Source organism: Emys orbicularis, chromosome 11 (assembly GCF_028017835.1).
Source record: "Emys orbicularis isolate rEmyOrb1 chromosome 11, rEmyOrb1.hap1, whole genome shotgun sequence".
NCBI classification, from domain to species: domain Eukaryota; kingdom Metazoa; phylum Chordata; order Testudines; family Emydidae; genus Emys; species Emys orbicularis.
This window is the reverse complement of record NC_088693.1, coordinates 38,158,611-38,173,901: the sequence shown is the minus strand read 5'-3', so window position 1 is coordinate 38,173,901 and position 15,291 is coordinate 38,158,611. Positions and strand designations below refer to the sequence as shown.

The 15,291-nt window shown below is 43.2% G+C and overlaps 1 protein-coding gene across 1 annotated transcript in view; it reads right to left on the bottom strand.

Annotated features, from left to right (window-relative positions):
• LOC135885787 (collagen alpha-1(XXVIII) chain-like) overlaps positions 1-8,630 on the bottom strand; it is a 73,201-nt gene extending 64,571 nt beyond the window's left edge. Inside the window, exons 1-6 of the mRNA XM_065413692.1 lie at positions 8,474-8,630; positions 6,864-7,432; positions 4,890-4,910; positions 2,455-2,514; positions 1,021-1,074; positions 642-686 (exon numbers count right to left, since the gene is read on the bottom strand). Coding sequence (XP_065269764.1) covers positions 642-686; positions 1,021-1,074; positions 2,455-2,514; positions 4,890-4,910; positions 6,864-7,432; positions 8,474-8,630 — 906 coding nt within the window. The remainder of the gene's footprint in view (positions 1-641; positions 687-1,020; positions 1,075-2,454; positions 2,515-4,889; positions 4,911-6,863; positions 7,433-8,473) is intronic.
• Between the last annotated feature and the right edge of the window lie 6,661 nt (positions 8,631-15,291).

The window sequence follows — 15,291 nt, the reverse complement described above, 5'->3', positions numbered from 1 at the left end:
TAATAGCTCCTGTTTAACATCCTCCTGAAATACTAGTAGAATGGAAAGAGTGTTAGTCATATCCTGTGATGATGTCTTCTGTTTTTCCCCAAATACAGAACTGAAATAGGTATTGAATACTTCTGTCTTTTCAGGATTATTATTGGTAATCCTACCATTTCCATTTAGTAATGGACCAATACCATAGTTAGGATTCTTTTTGTTCCTAATATACTTAAAAAATCCTCATTCTTATTGTTCTTAACTCTGTTGGCCATACTTTTCTCTTTCTGTCCCTTTGCTTCCCTAATCAATTTTCTTCAATTCCTAACAAGGAAGATAGCCAGTGCTATCTGCATTACATTGTAAACTGAATATATCAAATATAGAAGACTAAACCATTTGAGGGGAGTATATAACCCCAATGGAAGTGTGTAGTTGTGGACTCCCATTACTTTTAAATAAGAGTTAAACACATTCTTTAAACAACAATACTCCTTTTTAGTTTTTCTGACTATTTCTTGTGTTAATGAATCACTGGATGATGAACTGGAACTGAAAACTCTGCTTGGCTATTGTAATGTTTATTGCAAACATGGGATAACTTCCTTGAAGTAAATGAACAATGTAATGAATAGAGAAAATACTGATTTCCTTTTTACCTCTGTTCCATCTTTTCCTGGAATTCCATTGAGACCTGCCTCCCCCTATGAAGAATCCAACATCAAGATCAGTCAAACAAGGAAAACGTAATGTTTTAAACTGTACTTACATTGTTCTCTTTAGTATAATTTGGTACATAGTAAAGGATGCATACCAGCTCCTGCTTCCAAAGTTTTAATTATATTATATGCAAGGTACTAATATAGAAGTTCTGTTTGCAAATTACATTAATGTGTATTTTACTTCAAGAGAAAGGGAAGACTAAATAACTTAGATGAACTATCCTAGTTCATAAATGCTAAGTACATACATTATTATTCTTTCAGTTCAAATGAAAATATTGGATGTTTTTACTAAATCTTTAAAAAGTCATGCCACCTTTACTCCTTTCTGGCCAGGACCCCCATCATCACCTGGACGACCCTTTTTTCCCTAAAAACAGCACACAAAAAAAGTTATGTAATAAAACAGTCACATATCATATGCTCCACATCCCAAATTCTGTATAAATCATTCAGTACTTTTAGACAGGTTCAAGTAACTTCACCGCAAAAGGAGTTATTAAATAAAATGATTTTATTTGGCAGCATATGCAGTACTTGAGGAATTATATTTTGGTCATTTGTTTCCTGTACATTAAACAAATCAGTGTAATCATCACAGACGTCAAACAGCATGTCTGGGAGTGACATGCCCACCGCCACAGAAAACCTGTTTTCTTCTTAACATTTCTATAAAGCACCTAGGACTGATTTAATCTGAAAAACAGATGAAGATGTTTTTGTAGAGGTCACAGTTGTTCATTTTAGCACTGTTAAATTATGCATGTTTGTACTGAACTTTTTGAAATGTATGGTTTCATATAAAAGATACCTGTTTCTTCAGGTAGTGACATCTTATTGTAACTTAAACTAAAACTGTCTAATATATATTACTTTAAACTAAGAGTGCTATTCTATAGAAGGCAGAGGCAGTAAAGTTTAGTGTTTGTAACAGGTCCACTGAAAAAAAATAGTCAAGACTGCTGGGTTCTATTCCTAACTCTGCCTCAGACTCTGAGACCTTGGGCAAGTAATATAGAATCCTTTTATACTTCAGTTTGATTTTAATGAGTATAATATTGGGCAGTTCAAAGGCTTCAGGATTCAGTTTGACAGCAAAACCCTGCAGTTTAGTTCATCGGGACTGGTAATGAAACAATCCTGCATCTTTACTTGGAGGGTCTAGTTCTATGTGCTCTCCAAAGAAAGCCCACTCTTCTCTACACTTACCTCAAGCCAGTTCACCCTCCAGGATTTCCTTTCTCTCCTTTTCTCTCTTTACCTCTTGCCTCAAAGTAGCTCAGTTTTTTATACTCCTGATTTGGAGCTAATGAGAGTCATCTGGTCTGGCTGTCAGACTGAATCAGTAGAATAGCTCTGCACTTCCATAGAGATGGAGCCTCCTTTTTGCCCTCTAACCAAGTTTTTTTGTTTTTTGTTTTTTGGGGTTTTTTTGGGGGGGAGGAGAGGGGTTGGTACATCTGCTATGACCAAAGCAGATCTCTGGCAGATCGTAAATCACACAGCTGTTCCCTTTTAGAGAGAATGTCACAGGAGGAGCTCATGAATAGCAAGCTCTCCGCACATTTCTCATTGATCTGACACTTCCACACAGTGTAAGTACAAAGAAATACTTATTATAGCTCTAACTTTGTGTCTCATGGATCAGATTCAGAGGATTAATCAAAATGTCTAGAACAAATCTAATCGCAAATTACGTTATGCATTATTCACTAAGACAGAAGGAAAATGAGAAATGACAGCTACTTACGGCAGGGCCAGGAAGGCCTCTTTCCCCTTTCTCACAGTTACATGTAGGAGCTTGGGGACACTTTGAATGAAAATGTTCACAGCAAATCAGTGCACTTTAATGGGTAAGCCAGAAAACATTGCAACATTTCAGTTCCCATATAGTTAATCTACAACCACCAATGAATTACTTCTGTAGAATAAACAACTTTGTATCTTTTAATTGCATTCAGTTACTTTACCACTCATGAGTAATGTGGTCATCCCACACTCAAGCCAAGAAATCCTTTATATCACATCACATACTCACAACTTTGCCACAACCCCCTTGTAAGGGGTAGCATGTTGTTGTGCAGGATGGTGGTGGTGGGGAATGTAATAGCTCTGTGCTGCTCAACCCCCATTACACAGCTACCTGTTGTATGGGTAGCTGGTACAGGGGAGTAAAAGGGCACCATACTTTATTACACCCCTTTATTCCATTGCACAGTCATGCAGGATGGGTCATAACCTGGCCTTATATAAATGCATAAACAAAATGCTTATACGCAAATTAATATAATCTAATTAATAAAATGAATTTTAATAAATGTCCTGCATTTTTTCTCTTTACTTTGCATTTATATTGTTCCAGTGGATCACTGATCCACAGTGATTATATGTAGTTATTTTTTTTATGCTTTCAAACCATAAAATATGAAGACTCAATACATATGGAAAAAGTTTTAAGGTTTTTAAAAATTATTTATTTGTTAAACTTTAAGACTTAGACAAGTGGGCACCTAAGCATCATTGTTATCTGAATATTCCAGATAATGTGCCTCCCAAGGACAACAGCATGTAATCCATTTTAGGGTTTTGTACTGTCACACATCACCATCCTATCTGAATGCCTAGAGGGAAATTTGATTAGCATAACAAGATCCTTAGAGGACTTCATGGAATCATTTGGCTTGTCCTCCCTGCCAGGTTATAGGAAGCTTTGCTTAGAGCAGGATTTTTTTGGAGAGGTCAGGAGAGGAAAAGTTACTGTCAATGTCATTCTTCTTTTTATGGTATTTCTTGTTGTGTGTTGGTTCTCAGGGCCATGGCTTTCGTTTTCTCTGTGTTTATTTTCAACCCTACTAATTGTGCACAGGCCTGGAGATAATTTGTTTTGCCTTGCATATCTCTATACATATGGAATAGCATGTTAATGTCATCTGCAAATCCAATGTCCTCTAACTTCTGTTTGAAAATCCATTTTATGTCACTTGGCTCTTCTATGGTCTTTCTTATTACCCAATCTAGTGCCGTAAAAAGATTGTGGGTGACATAAGACATCTTTGTATGACACCTGTAGTAACGTGGAACAAGAAACACCAATAATACTTTCCAGGATGGACATAGAACAGTTCCAGTGTTTCACATATGTTGGCAGAACTGTAAGTACACCAGGTGGAACAGACGAAGACATTACAGCCAGAAAAGCAAAAGCCAGACATGCCTTTGTAACTTTAAGGCTGATCTGGAGAAATAGAAATCTTGCCCTCCAAACTAAACTTAGAATATTTAACACCATTTTAAAGTTGGTCTTAGTCTATGGTTCTGAAACTTGAAGACTTATTAAGATGCTAATATCTAAACTCCAATTTTTCATAAACGGCTGCCTTAGACAAAACCTCTATCGGATATCCAGAAAAAAAAAAAATCACAAATGAAGAACGCTGAAGGAGGCTGAAAGAGAAGCCGACAGGACAGGAAATTACAGAATGAAGATTGAGATGGCCATGAAATACATGGAAGAAAGATACAAACAACGTAACAAGACAGGATTTGGACTGGAACACCCAGGGGAAAAGATGACAAGACACTTCAAGGATAACATGGAAATGCACAATAGAGGCAGAATTGAAAGCTATCAGAATGACATGGGAAGAAGCTTAGACTGCAGCAAGAGATCAGTAAAGATGGAAGGCTGTGGTGAAGGTCCTATGTTCTGCATGGAATAGAGAGGCATAACATTATATATCTAGTGTTATTCAATTATAAATATATTGCTGTTACGTATACAACAGAAATAATTTAATTAAATATCTAATCGCTAAGAGAATATATAATCTTATGAAAACTTATTACTTTGGCTTTATCTGATATCACTATATATTTGAGATATTATTCCCCCTTGGAAAATGTAAAGTATGTCAGGCCACAGAAATCTGTAGTTTCTCTAATTCTTGTAAACTATTAAAATTTAGAAAGAAATAAAGGCTCCAATCCTGCAAACACTAACACATGAAACTTTACTCACATGAGTAGCCCCACTGAATTGTATCCCATTATCAACTCCCTGAGTTATCTAGTTCCTCATACATTATTTTTCAATTACATGAATATTTATTACATTACATATACTATTTACAGGACAGCATGATTAAATAGTAATTCTCATATTTTGTTTACCAGTTAATTACTTACCCCTTCTTCAGCCAGATCTTTCTGTGAAGATAGACATTGAAAACAACATTAGAAATTACAGGTCATAATCCACCTATAGAGGAAAAATGCATGTTGCTATCCAGAAAGCTAAGATTGTTGTCTCTATCTTTGATTACAGTGAATGAAATCTATTCCTTGTTCAGCAACTAATTAACACAATTTCAAGTTATTAAAAGACTTCCATCAAATTCTCTAGTTTATTTTATATTTCAGTTCCTATTTTGTAATGTTAACCCAAACATAAGCATACACACACTAACCCTGTTAGTCAAACCAATGCTGTCAGAAAATCTACTATGACTCCAATGATATAGTAAGTAATAGCAACAGATAACAATAATAACTAGTCAGCAACACTCCCAAATACACTTATTTTACATTTTGCAACACAGTGGAAGAGATTTAGATACATACAGCTTGTTTCAAAGTTTGCTGAAATCAACAGAAAGACTCCCATTGATTTAGATGGGCTTTTGATTAAGTGCGTAGAGAAGATTAAGATGGTTTGAGGGAAATATCTATAGTGAATCATTGAGATCTAGGTCCAGCTCCTCAAAGTTATTTAGGTGCCTAACTCCCAATGATTTCATGGGCCTTGGGGACAAGGCAATTATGATATGGCATGCTATCAATCATACTTATTTTTAGGTTTTAATATGGCAGAGTCTAACCTTTCCTATTTGATGATCTACTGAAACATTTCTAGTTCATTTACTAAGAATTATGGGTTTCACGATAAGTTGGTGTTAATTGTATAGTTGCTTTCTGCCAAGACTAATGTGCAGCTTGCAGATGCTGCTGTCACTGTTCAATGTGTAACTTTCAGTTGCACAGTATTGTAGGTGTTTATTTCACTCTCTGCAGGGGAGCCAAGATAAAGCAACCACACTATAAATCAAAACAAACAGCTGGGGAGACCTGACTTAAAGCATCATGTTTACCCTAAGATGTGAACAACCAGCCAAAAGGGGCATAACTCAGAATGGTTTAGGACCAGGGAGTGCTTTGATCCGAATAGCTTAATCTGAGAAACAGTCCAGACTGAATGGAGCATGTGCTAAAGTAATAACACCACATAATATTGGTGACTAAGAGGTAGTAGACAGATAGAGAGGCAGATTGTCAAAGTGAGTGGCAGTCAGTGTGGCTAGGTTAAGCAGTTGCTTGTTAGAGTGCAGTCAGACATAACCTACAATTCTGTAGACCCTTTAAGATCAATTATCTGTCAGTTTGACTATGACAGTCTTTCCCTTTTATTAGTGTTCTCTCTAGGATGCAGTCAAATGTTTGTGCTATCATGTTTATACTGGCATGGGAAGATGGCTTTGTACTCCACACTTGTAAGGGAATGCTATCAAAGTCAAGAGTTCACAACACAGTGAAGAAGTGCAGGAAACTTTCAACTCTGGAATCACATGTGCTTCTAGACTCCCTGGTAGGTTTTCCAGTGGACACTTATAGAGATTTAGGGTCAAATTCAGCTATGGGCTAAGTGGACATACCTCCGTTAAAGTCAATGGAAGAGTGCTTATGCCAGAGATGAATCTGGCCTCTGTGACTAAAGCAATATAATCTCTCTGACTTGCTGCAGAAGAAAGAATTTGAATGTTAATTATCTTTTTAAACAAAGAAAACTAGTTTTAAAATACCTTTTCTGAGGAAAAAAATTACAAAAATATCCCAAATCTTTTAGGGGCAAATTCAACTTCCAGCCTCTAGCCTGAATATTTCTGCTGGGGAGATCCATGGAGGAGAGTGAGGGAGAAGCTTGTGCTTTGGAATGATGACAAATGACAATTGAACTGTATCAGATTGAACTTCAGAGTGTTGCTTCTACCCATAAAATACTGATTTTTTTAAAAGAACACCAAAAATTAAAAACACTGGGAAGAGAGCAGTAAAATATTTTTAAATATTTGGCTAGAACAGTTTCAAACCTTTGTCCATACATACCATTTCTTTCACAATTTTCTCCACAACTCCTTTCTCCTGGAGGTTGAAAACAAACCTTGATGCTGGGACACTGGCCAGAAGTCGAAGCTTGGCAACATTGGCCACCTCCTCAGCCACTCTGGTCATTCCCACTGTGAAGAACACTATTCCTTGATGTTTAGCATCAGCAGTAGCTGCAAAAATATCTGGATTTCTTGGATGATCCACTCCATTTGTCAAGAGCACAGCTGCTTTCACACTGCCATAAGTTCCTTCAGTCATGTACAGTTGTGTGAGATTGGTTATGGCATATGTTGTGTAGGTACCATGGCCTATATAGGTTATGGGAGCAATGCGAGATTTGAAAGCTTCAGGACCTTTCCAGTCTCGGAAAGTTTGCTCCATGAGAACAGTGCTACTGTACTGAAGTAAGGCCATCCTCCAGCTGAGAGTACGTCCAGAATTGACTTGCACTTCTTTCATACTATTCACTGTTTCTAATACAAATTTTTTCTGTTGTTCGTGATTATAGTTCTTAGCACTTTCTGAACTGTCCAGTAGAAAAGCTATTTCAAGAACGCAATCTTCATCTGGAATAAATTTGGTAGATAAGTGAGTTTAATTACATTAGGAAGCTATGTTACTCATAAAATGATATATTTGTATGTAAATAATAGGCTTTGAAAATGGAACTCCAATTTTCTGGAAGTTTTAGAATACTTTCATAATAAACATAAGGATGAGGAACCTTCTGAAATTTGGGAGAGGTTTAGAGTCTATGGGATGAGGAACCTTCTGAAGTTGGGGGAGACCTTCTTGGGGAAGAAGAAATCTTCTGAAAGTGGTATGATCCTCTGCCATGAGGAATGTTCTGAAGCTATTTAGACCTTCATTCAGAACTCCTACTTGGTATCTTACCAGGAGGGGGACCCAGAAGATTAACTTCTGGATGGCAAGTTGGGAGATCTGGGTCATATTCTTGGCCTTGCCACTGACCTGCAGTATGATCTTAAGCAAGTCACGTTACTTTTCTGTGCCTTTGTTTTTCTTCCTGGTCTTTATCATGTGTATTTCAATTGTGAGCTCTCCAAGGTAGGCATATTGTTTCTCACTATAATGTGTGCATACTGCGCCTAGCATAATTGGTCCCCAACCTCTGTTGGGACCCCTAGAGGCTACTGTAATACAAATAATTAATAAATATATTCATAGACTTGCATCTCTGACTAGGTAGAGCACTGAACTCTTTAGAACACTTCATTTCGTGCCCTATCCTGCACAGGTGTGTAAACCTAAGTGCGTACATAAAAGTTTGCAAGCTCAGGGCCTAATACAGTGAAAAGTAGGCAATATTAGTTTTCTGAAAACCTAGGAAAATTGCTTCTGAATAAATGTATATCTGCCACTTTTCTTTTACTGATAATACCATGGCTGACAGCCAAACATATTGAGAATGTAACAGAAGAATCCTCCAACCTTGCTCTTTTAAGCTCTTCTCCCACCCCAAGTGAACTATACATCTAAGTGTAAAAATATGGCAAACGAAATTGTAAGTGGGAGTAGCTCTGCAGGTTGTAAATATACAGTCTAGAATCTGCATAAATGTTAAGAAAAAATGTGTTAAAATTCACCTTGATCACTTGGACTGGGATATTTTTCTACAGCATTTGACAGAAAGTGCTTAGATTTTTGTTGTCTTACTCCATTTCTTTTGTCTTCACTGAGATTTTGTGCCAAAAACACATGCTGTCCTAGTATCCACAAAAGCCACCAGAATCTGTAGAACATGTTTTGTTTTTTCCTAAACAACACAAAATACAGTGATGATGCACATTATTATTTATGCTGCACAAGAACAATGAGAGATGGATCTGCTTTGCTCCGATAGTATATAAACAGCAGTTCATTCTTTAACAGCAGTACATGCTCCAAGCAGAACATTCAAGGGGTATATTTGTACATTAATACTCGGGAAATTTCACTGAACAGCTATCGTTAGCATTAATGGGAATTACTCACCTAAAGTCTAATAAAAAGGATGGGAGAATAAATCTTTAAAACAGTGACTTCAAAAAAGTCAAATGAAAAGTTAGGTATTTTACTTCAGTGTATTAAGACCTAGATTAAGTTTTATGCCTACCTTTACGTTAAAGATAAAGTGATTCATGTATGAAGCAAACAGATACCCTAAGGGTTTCACAAGGGCTATCTTCCAACAAAGATTACATAAGAAACCCTTTACATATATCCAGTGAAATATTTTAAAAATAGAAAAAACCCACCCCTAGGACTCAAGTATTATACCAATTTACAGATGGAGAAACTGAAATAGAGCATAAGGCTCAAATTGTCAAAACTGTTGGTACTTGTGGGTGCCTGGATCTGTGGATGCCCAACTTCAGACACTTTTGAGCATTGGGTGTTTTTGCTGATTTGTGAAAGGACACACAGCAAGGTAGTCTTGGAGCTGGGAGTAGATTTTCAGAGTTGCTGGCTGCCAACGGTGCACACAATCCACTAGACTATGTTGCCTCTTGCTACTTCCATCTACCATTCTTTTAGATGGAAGTAAATTGACTGGCTATGAAACCAGTTTTTCTGGAACTCTGTAGAAATTCCCTATCCAGTCACTTTGCCTGTGTTTACTGTAACATTTTTCTTCAGATTTCCTAATCTTGAAATATCACTAGTACTGCTCCACCACTGGTAGCCACGATGGGAGCAGTAATGTAGTCCAGCCACCACCAGCAACTTGACCACCATCTCTTCTCAGCCTGAACAGGAGCAGGTATAATACTTGAAACTAGTTTTAACTTTCTCTGGCCTGTGGCAGCTTCCAGTCACTTAACCTCTGAGCATTTCTAACACGATATAATGGCTCAGATTACATTACAAGCTTCCACATATATTTAAAATCCGGCTCCTGTAAGAACAAGCTGTTTTTATCTCTACGAACAGGAATTTCCTTCATGCTGCCACCATGATGATATTGTATTTGATAACAGAAACCTATTAGAGCCGTTTTCAAACACAATGTAAAGAGGTTCAGTACTTGATACAAACTGATATTATAGGCACTTTCACAGTATTTTTAGAAAAAGCAAACCAGCGCGCCGGTGCACACACACACACACCTCCCTCCCTCCCAGGCTACATGGCAATGCTTTTAAAATTGGCATTTCTCAGACGGAGGTTAAAATACGGGTACGCTCAAGTTTGTAACTGTAGATGAAATTGTGGTGAATGATGATTAAACACACAGAAATTCACCCATGAATGGTTATTCACATACCGTACGCAGAGCCTCCAGGGAAGGGGGGAGAAGACTGAGTGGGACCCATTCAGGTTTTTACTCCCCTGTTAATGTCCCTCTCAGAACAGCTGCTGCGGGGGAATGAACCATACATGAAAAACCCCAATTCAGTCGCCCCCTATTTAGCCCAGCTGCTTTGGTCCTGCTCTCGGTGCAAGTCACCTGGCGCGTAGTTGGTTCCAAAGCAGGGGCGGCTCTAGGCACCAGCAAAGCAAGCACGTGCTTGGGGCAGCCCATTTGCAGGGGCGGCAGGAGAGGTGCGCTGTGAGTAGGGATTTCACATTTTAACATTCAAAAAATAGGACACTCCACAGGGAGGGAGGGTAGCCCCACCCTGCCCCCATCCACTCCCTCCGACTGCCCCGCACAGAAACCCCAACCCATCCAACCCCCCTGCTCCCTGTCCCCTGATCACCCCCTCCCGGGACCCCTGCCCCAACTGCCTCCCAGGACTCCACCCCCTATCTAAGCCCCACTGGTCCTTGTACCCAACTTCCCCCCTAGGACCCCACCCTCTACCTGTCCCCTGACAAACCCCTGGGACTCCCATGCCTATCCAACTGCTGCCTGTCCCCTAACTGCCCCCCCAAACCCCTGATCCATCTAACCCCCCCACTCCCTGCCCCTGACTGCCCCCCCGAACCTCCGCCCCATCCAACCCCCCCTGCTCCCTGTCCTTTGACTGCCCCCCCCCCCCCCGGAACACCCTTACCGTGCCACTCAGACCAGCGTGTCTGGCTTCATGCAGCGCCAGACACGCTGCTGCATACATGCTGCCGTGCTCCCCTGCGGAGCCACAGGCTCCCCCCAAGCACCTGCCTTCCAGATTTGAACACCTCAAAATTCAGGAGTGCTCAAGCTCAGTTTGGCCAGCTGTTACTTCATTTCTCCCAAATCAAATATACTGATCCACTGTAACTTGCTGTAGAAAAAGTAGGATAACATTGAGCAAGAAATGCTTCTCAGTGGTTATTAGGACTGGAATTGCTATTTTCAACAGCTATTGCCTTTTGTTTATTTGTTTGTTTAAAAGGAAGACAGTGATATTGCATTGGCAAATTCCCCATAGAAAGAAAGAGTGGAACAAAAGAATAATAAAGGCACCTCAACTTTTCCTCATTCATGTAGGACAGTCTTATAATATGCATCCAGATATCCTCCAATCACACAAGCTGAAAATTGTTCCACTTTACTGCAGTTCTGTAACCATATGGGAACCAATCCTGTCTGTGTTCTGTGCACATCTAAAATTCCTGCTGAATGACCTGCTGTGGGAGCGAGTTACCAGTGACCCAGGGCTGCGGCAGAAGGAGGGTGCAGGTGTGGGGGGGTGAGCCCAGGGCTGGGGCGACAGGAGGTGTGTGTGTGTGGGGGGAGCAATGGGGGGGGTAGGGGGAACCCACAGCTGGGGCAGCAGGGTGTGTGTGTGGGAGAGCCCAGGGCTGGGGCGGCAGGGGGGTGCGGGTCAGGGGGGTGAGAGCCCAGGGCTGGGGCGGCAGGGGGGTGCGGGTCAGGGGGGTGAGAGCCCAGGGCTGGGGAGGCAGGGGGGTGCGGGTGGGGGAGGTGAGAGCCCAGGGCTGGGGCGGCAGGGGGGTGTGGGTCAGGGGGGTGAGAGCCCAGGGCTGGGGAGGCAGGGGGGTGCAGGTCAGGGGGGTGAGAGCCCAGGGCTGGGGAGGCAGGGGGGTGCGGGTGGGGGAGGTGAGAGCCCAGGGCTGGGGCGGCAAGGGGGTGCGGGTCAGGGGGGTGAGAGCCCAGGGCTGGGGAGGCAGGGGGGTGCGGGTGGGGGAGGTGAGAGCCCAGGGCTGGGGCGGCAGGGGGGTGTGGGTCAGGGGGGTGAGAGCCCAGGGCTGGGGAGGCAGGGGGGTGCGGGTGGGGGAGGTGAGAGCCCAGGGCTGGGGCGGCAGGGGGGTGTGGGTCAGGGGGGTGAGAGCCCAGGGCTGGGGAGGCAGGGGGGTGCAGGTCAGGGGGGTGAGAGCCCAGGGCTGGGGAGGCAGGGGGGTGCGGGTGGGGGAGGTGAGAGCCCAGGGCTGGGGCGGCAAGGGGGTGCGGGTCAGGGGGGTGAGAGCCCAGGGCTGGGGAGGCAGGGGGGTGCGGGTGGGGGAGGTGAGAGCCCAGGGCTGGGGCGGCAGGGGGGTGTGGGTCAGGGGGGTGAGAGCCCAGGGCTGGGGAGGCAGGGGGGTGCAGGTCAGGGGGGTGAGAGCCCAGGGCTGGGGAGGCAGGGGGGTGCGGGTGGGGGAGGTGAGAGCCCAGGGCTGGGGAGGCAGGGGGGTGCAGGTCAGGGGGGTGAGAGCCCAGGGCTGGGGAGGCAGGGGGGCGCGGGTCAGGGAGTGAGAGCCCAGGGCTGGGGAGGCAGGGGGGTGCGGCGAGGAGCCCAGGGCTGGGACGGGGGTAGCCAAAAAATTTTTTGCTTGGGGCGGCAAAAAACCTAGAGCCGGCCCTGTTCCAAAGAGGAAGTGGCTGAAAGGTCCTGCGGGCGGAGGCGCTTCAGACCCCAGCACGGACCTTCGCTCACCTTCTCTCTCTGCTTGTGTCGCAGGTGTGGGACGTGCCAAGCCCAGACTCGAATGCTGTCTGAATACAACATGCCTGGAAGTTGTGCTCCTGCAGCGAACGCAGCCTCCTGCCCGCGGTGCAGAGACCCGGCTGGGACACGCCGTCCATCCGCACGCGCTAGTTCGCTCTTCCCCTCTGCACGGTCCGCGGAGCGCCCTGGGCAAAGCGCAAAGCCCAAAGCCCAGCCATAGCCGCGGGGCCCCAGAGGAAGCTCTCTCTCTACCCGCGCCCGTACACACCGCTCAGCCTGTTTCACCCCGCTCTGACCCGCTCTATTGTCATTGCTCGGGGATACACGTTATCCAGCCCCAGCAGCACTAGGGTCACTGTTCTGACCCCGTCACAAACTCCCCCCCCCCCCTTCTGCTTAATTGCGCTCTCCCTGCTAATCCTCTTCTACTGGAAACGTGCCGTATCTTTACAACTCAGGGATGGTGCCACAACAAGTCCGCAAAGGGGCGAGGGTTGTACTGGACATAGTCTGAGCACAAGCTTGTTGTATATTATTTCAGCAACACTCTCCCATATTAGAGCTGTACAATTTCCGCTGCAGCTCGTGTGTGCACCGTGTAGCTGGGGAGTGATGTGAACCCACTAGGGAAGAAGTTGCCTGTTAGAAATGCTCCTTGCAGGAATACAAGTAACACTGGCACATGCACACTCCCAACAGACACCGTCCAAGGGTAGGGCAGATCAGTACTGGTGGCGGGAATACATTCATCTCTTTCGGGTAGATTCCGGCTTTTCTTGTGATAGTTTAAAAGCATCTGATCTGAGGATGGAAGAAATGACTAACCGAGCCCGGGCAGAAGCACGGACTCTTGCTTTTAAACGTGCGTTACTTCACTGCAGGTTTCCTTGCACTCCAGGCATCCAGACACTTGCACAACAGTAACACTCAGGATTCTTACCTCGGTGCTTCAGGTGAGGAGATTGAGCGGCTCAGTGTCTAGGAGTTGTAGTGCTATGCTGCCTCTGCCTTGGCTATGAGCAGCAGAGACCTCCTCCCTGCTCTAGCCAACTCTATTCAGTGGGGAGGGACCAGGGACGGGCAGAGGAAACAGCAGCGTCTTGTGGGAATTAATGTCTGTAACAGGGGGGCGCCAACACAGAAAGAAAAGCAATTGGGTAAAGAAAACGGAGCATTCAACTCCCCATCCACACCCACACCCTGTCACCTCCACATCCACACTCACTCACTTTTTCATCCACACCTGCTCACCTGCCCATCCATACCCATTCATGTCCCCATTCACACTCACCACTGTGTGTATATATATGGATTGTTCTGGACTGGCTTCCATATGGATAAAAATGAAGACAAATGATGACTATATAAAATATGCAACGATAAATGATTTTAGCGATACTGTTCCAGTACTGTAAATCTTACTTTTAACACAACATAAGTCTTGATAAAGTGTTCTAAGTATAAATTAACTATTTCAGACATAGGTTGTGGAGAGTTACATGAATCTTCATAAAATGAGGGATTATATAAACCATGCTATAAATCATAGAACTATAAAGGTTAGACAATCTTACTGTTATAGCTCTTCATTCTTTGACTATATGCTTTGAAAGAGCCTTCTACTTATATCTGTGCCAGCTGTTTTCTGAATTATAGCTCTTTTCTTTTCCTATTTGAAACCTGGAGGCAGCAAGCAATTTGTGTGGACCTGTCACAGTGGAATGCATCATTGAAAAGCACAACCACAAAAACCTCTGTAGTTAGGTTTCTTAGGGCACGTCTACACTGGCAAATTTACCACGCCAGCAGTTACAGCACCGGTCAGAGAGCCTAGAAGGAAAACTGCTATTGTGTGTTCACACTGACAGCTGCCTGCGCAATAGTGTGTTCACACTTGCGGCACTTGCAGCACTATTAAGAGCGGTTCACTCTGGGCAGCTATCCCACAGAGCACCTCTTTCTCTTTTTCTGCTAAGACTTGTGTCAAAATGCCCATTGTGCTCGTGGGAGACCCTGCCAGCAGACATAGCTAAGCCAGCAAAACCCCAGTTTAGACACAGCTATGTTGACAGAAAAATGCTTCTGTCTGCAGAGCTAATGTTGTTTGGTGAGGTGGTATTACTATGCCAGCAGAAAAATTCCTTCTTTCGGTATACACTGCATGTACACTTAGGGGCTCTGCCGGCATAGTTGTAACTGGTATGCTATATCAGCACAGCCTGTGTAGTGTAGGCTAGCCCTTCATGTCAATCTTCCAGGTTGGGCAGGGGCGATGACTACTTTTCTTCGGTCACTCTTATATACTCTGTGCAAACCTATATATTTAGGTTTTGTGTCTGGCGGGGAGGAAAGGCAAGGGAATAGGGGAGCATTTAGGGAATAAAAATAATATATATATTTGAGTTGTGCCTCTAGCATAGACAGAGGTATAATAAATCTCATATAATCTATAAATCTTATCAACCAAAGATCTAACATGAGCAAACAAACACTTGTAACTCTGGTTGGGATTGTGTGCATCCTATAAGCAAAACCTTGTCATTCTTTCATTAATAGTGTTAATTCATATCTTCAAACATTGGTGGCAAATAATTTCTTAACTGATTGTTTTA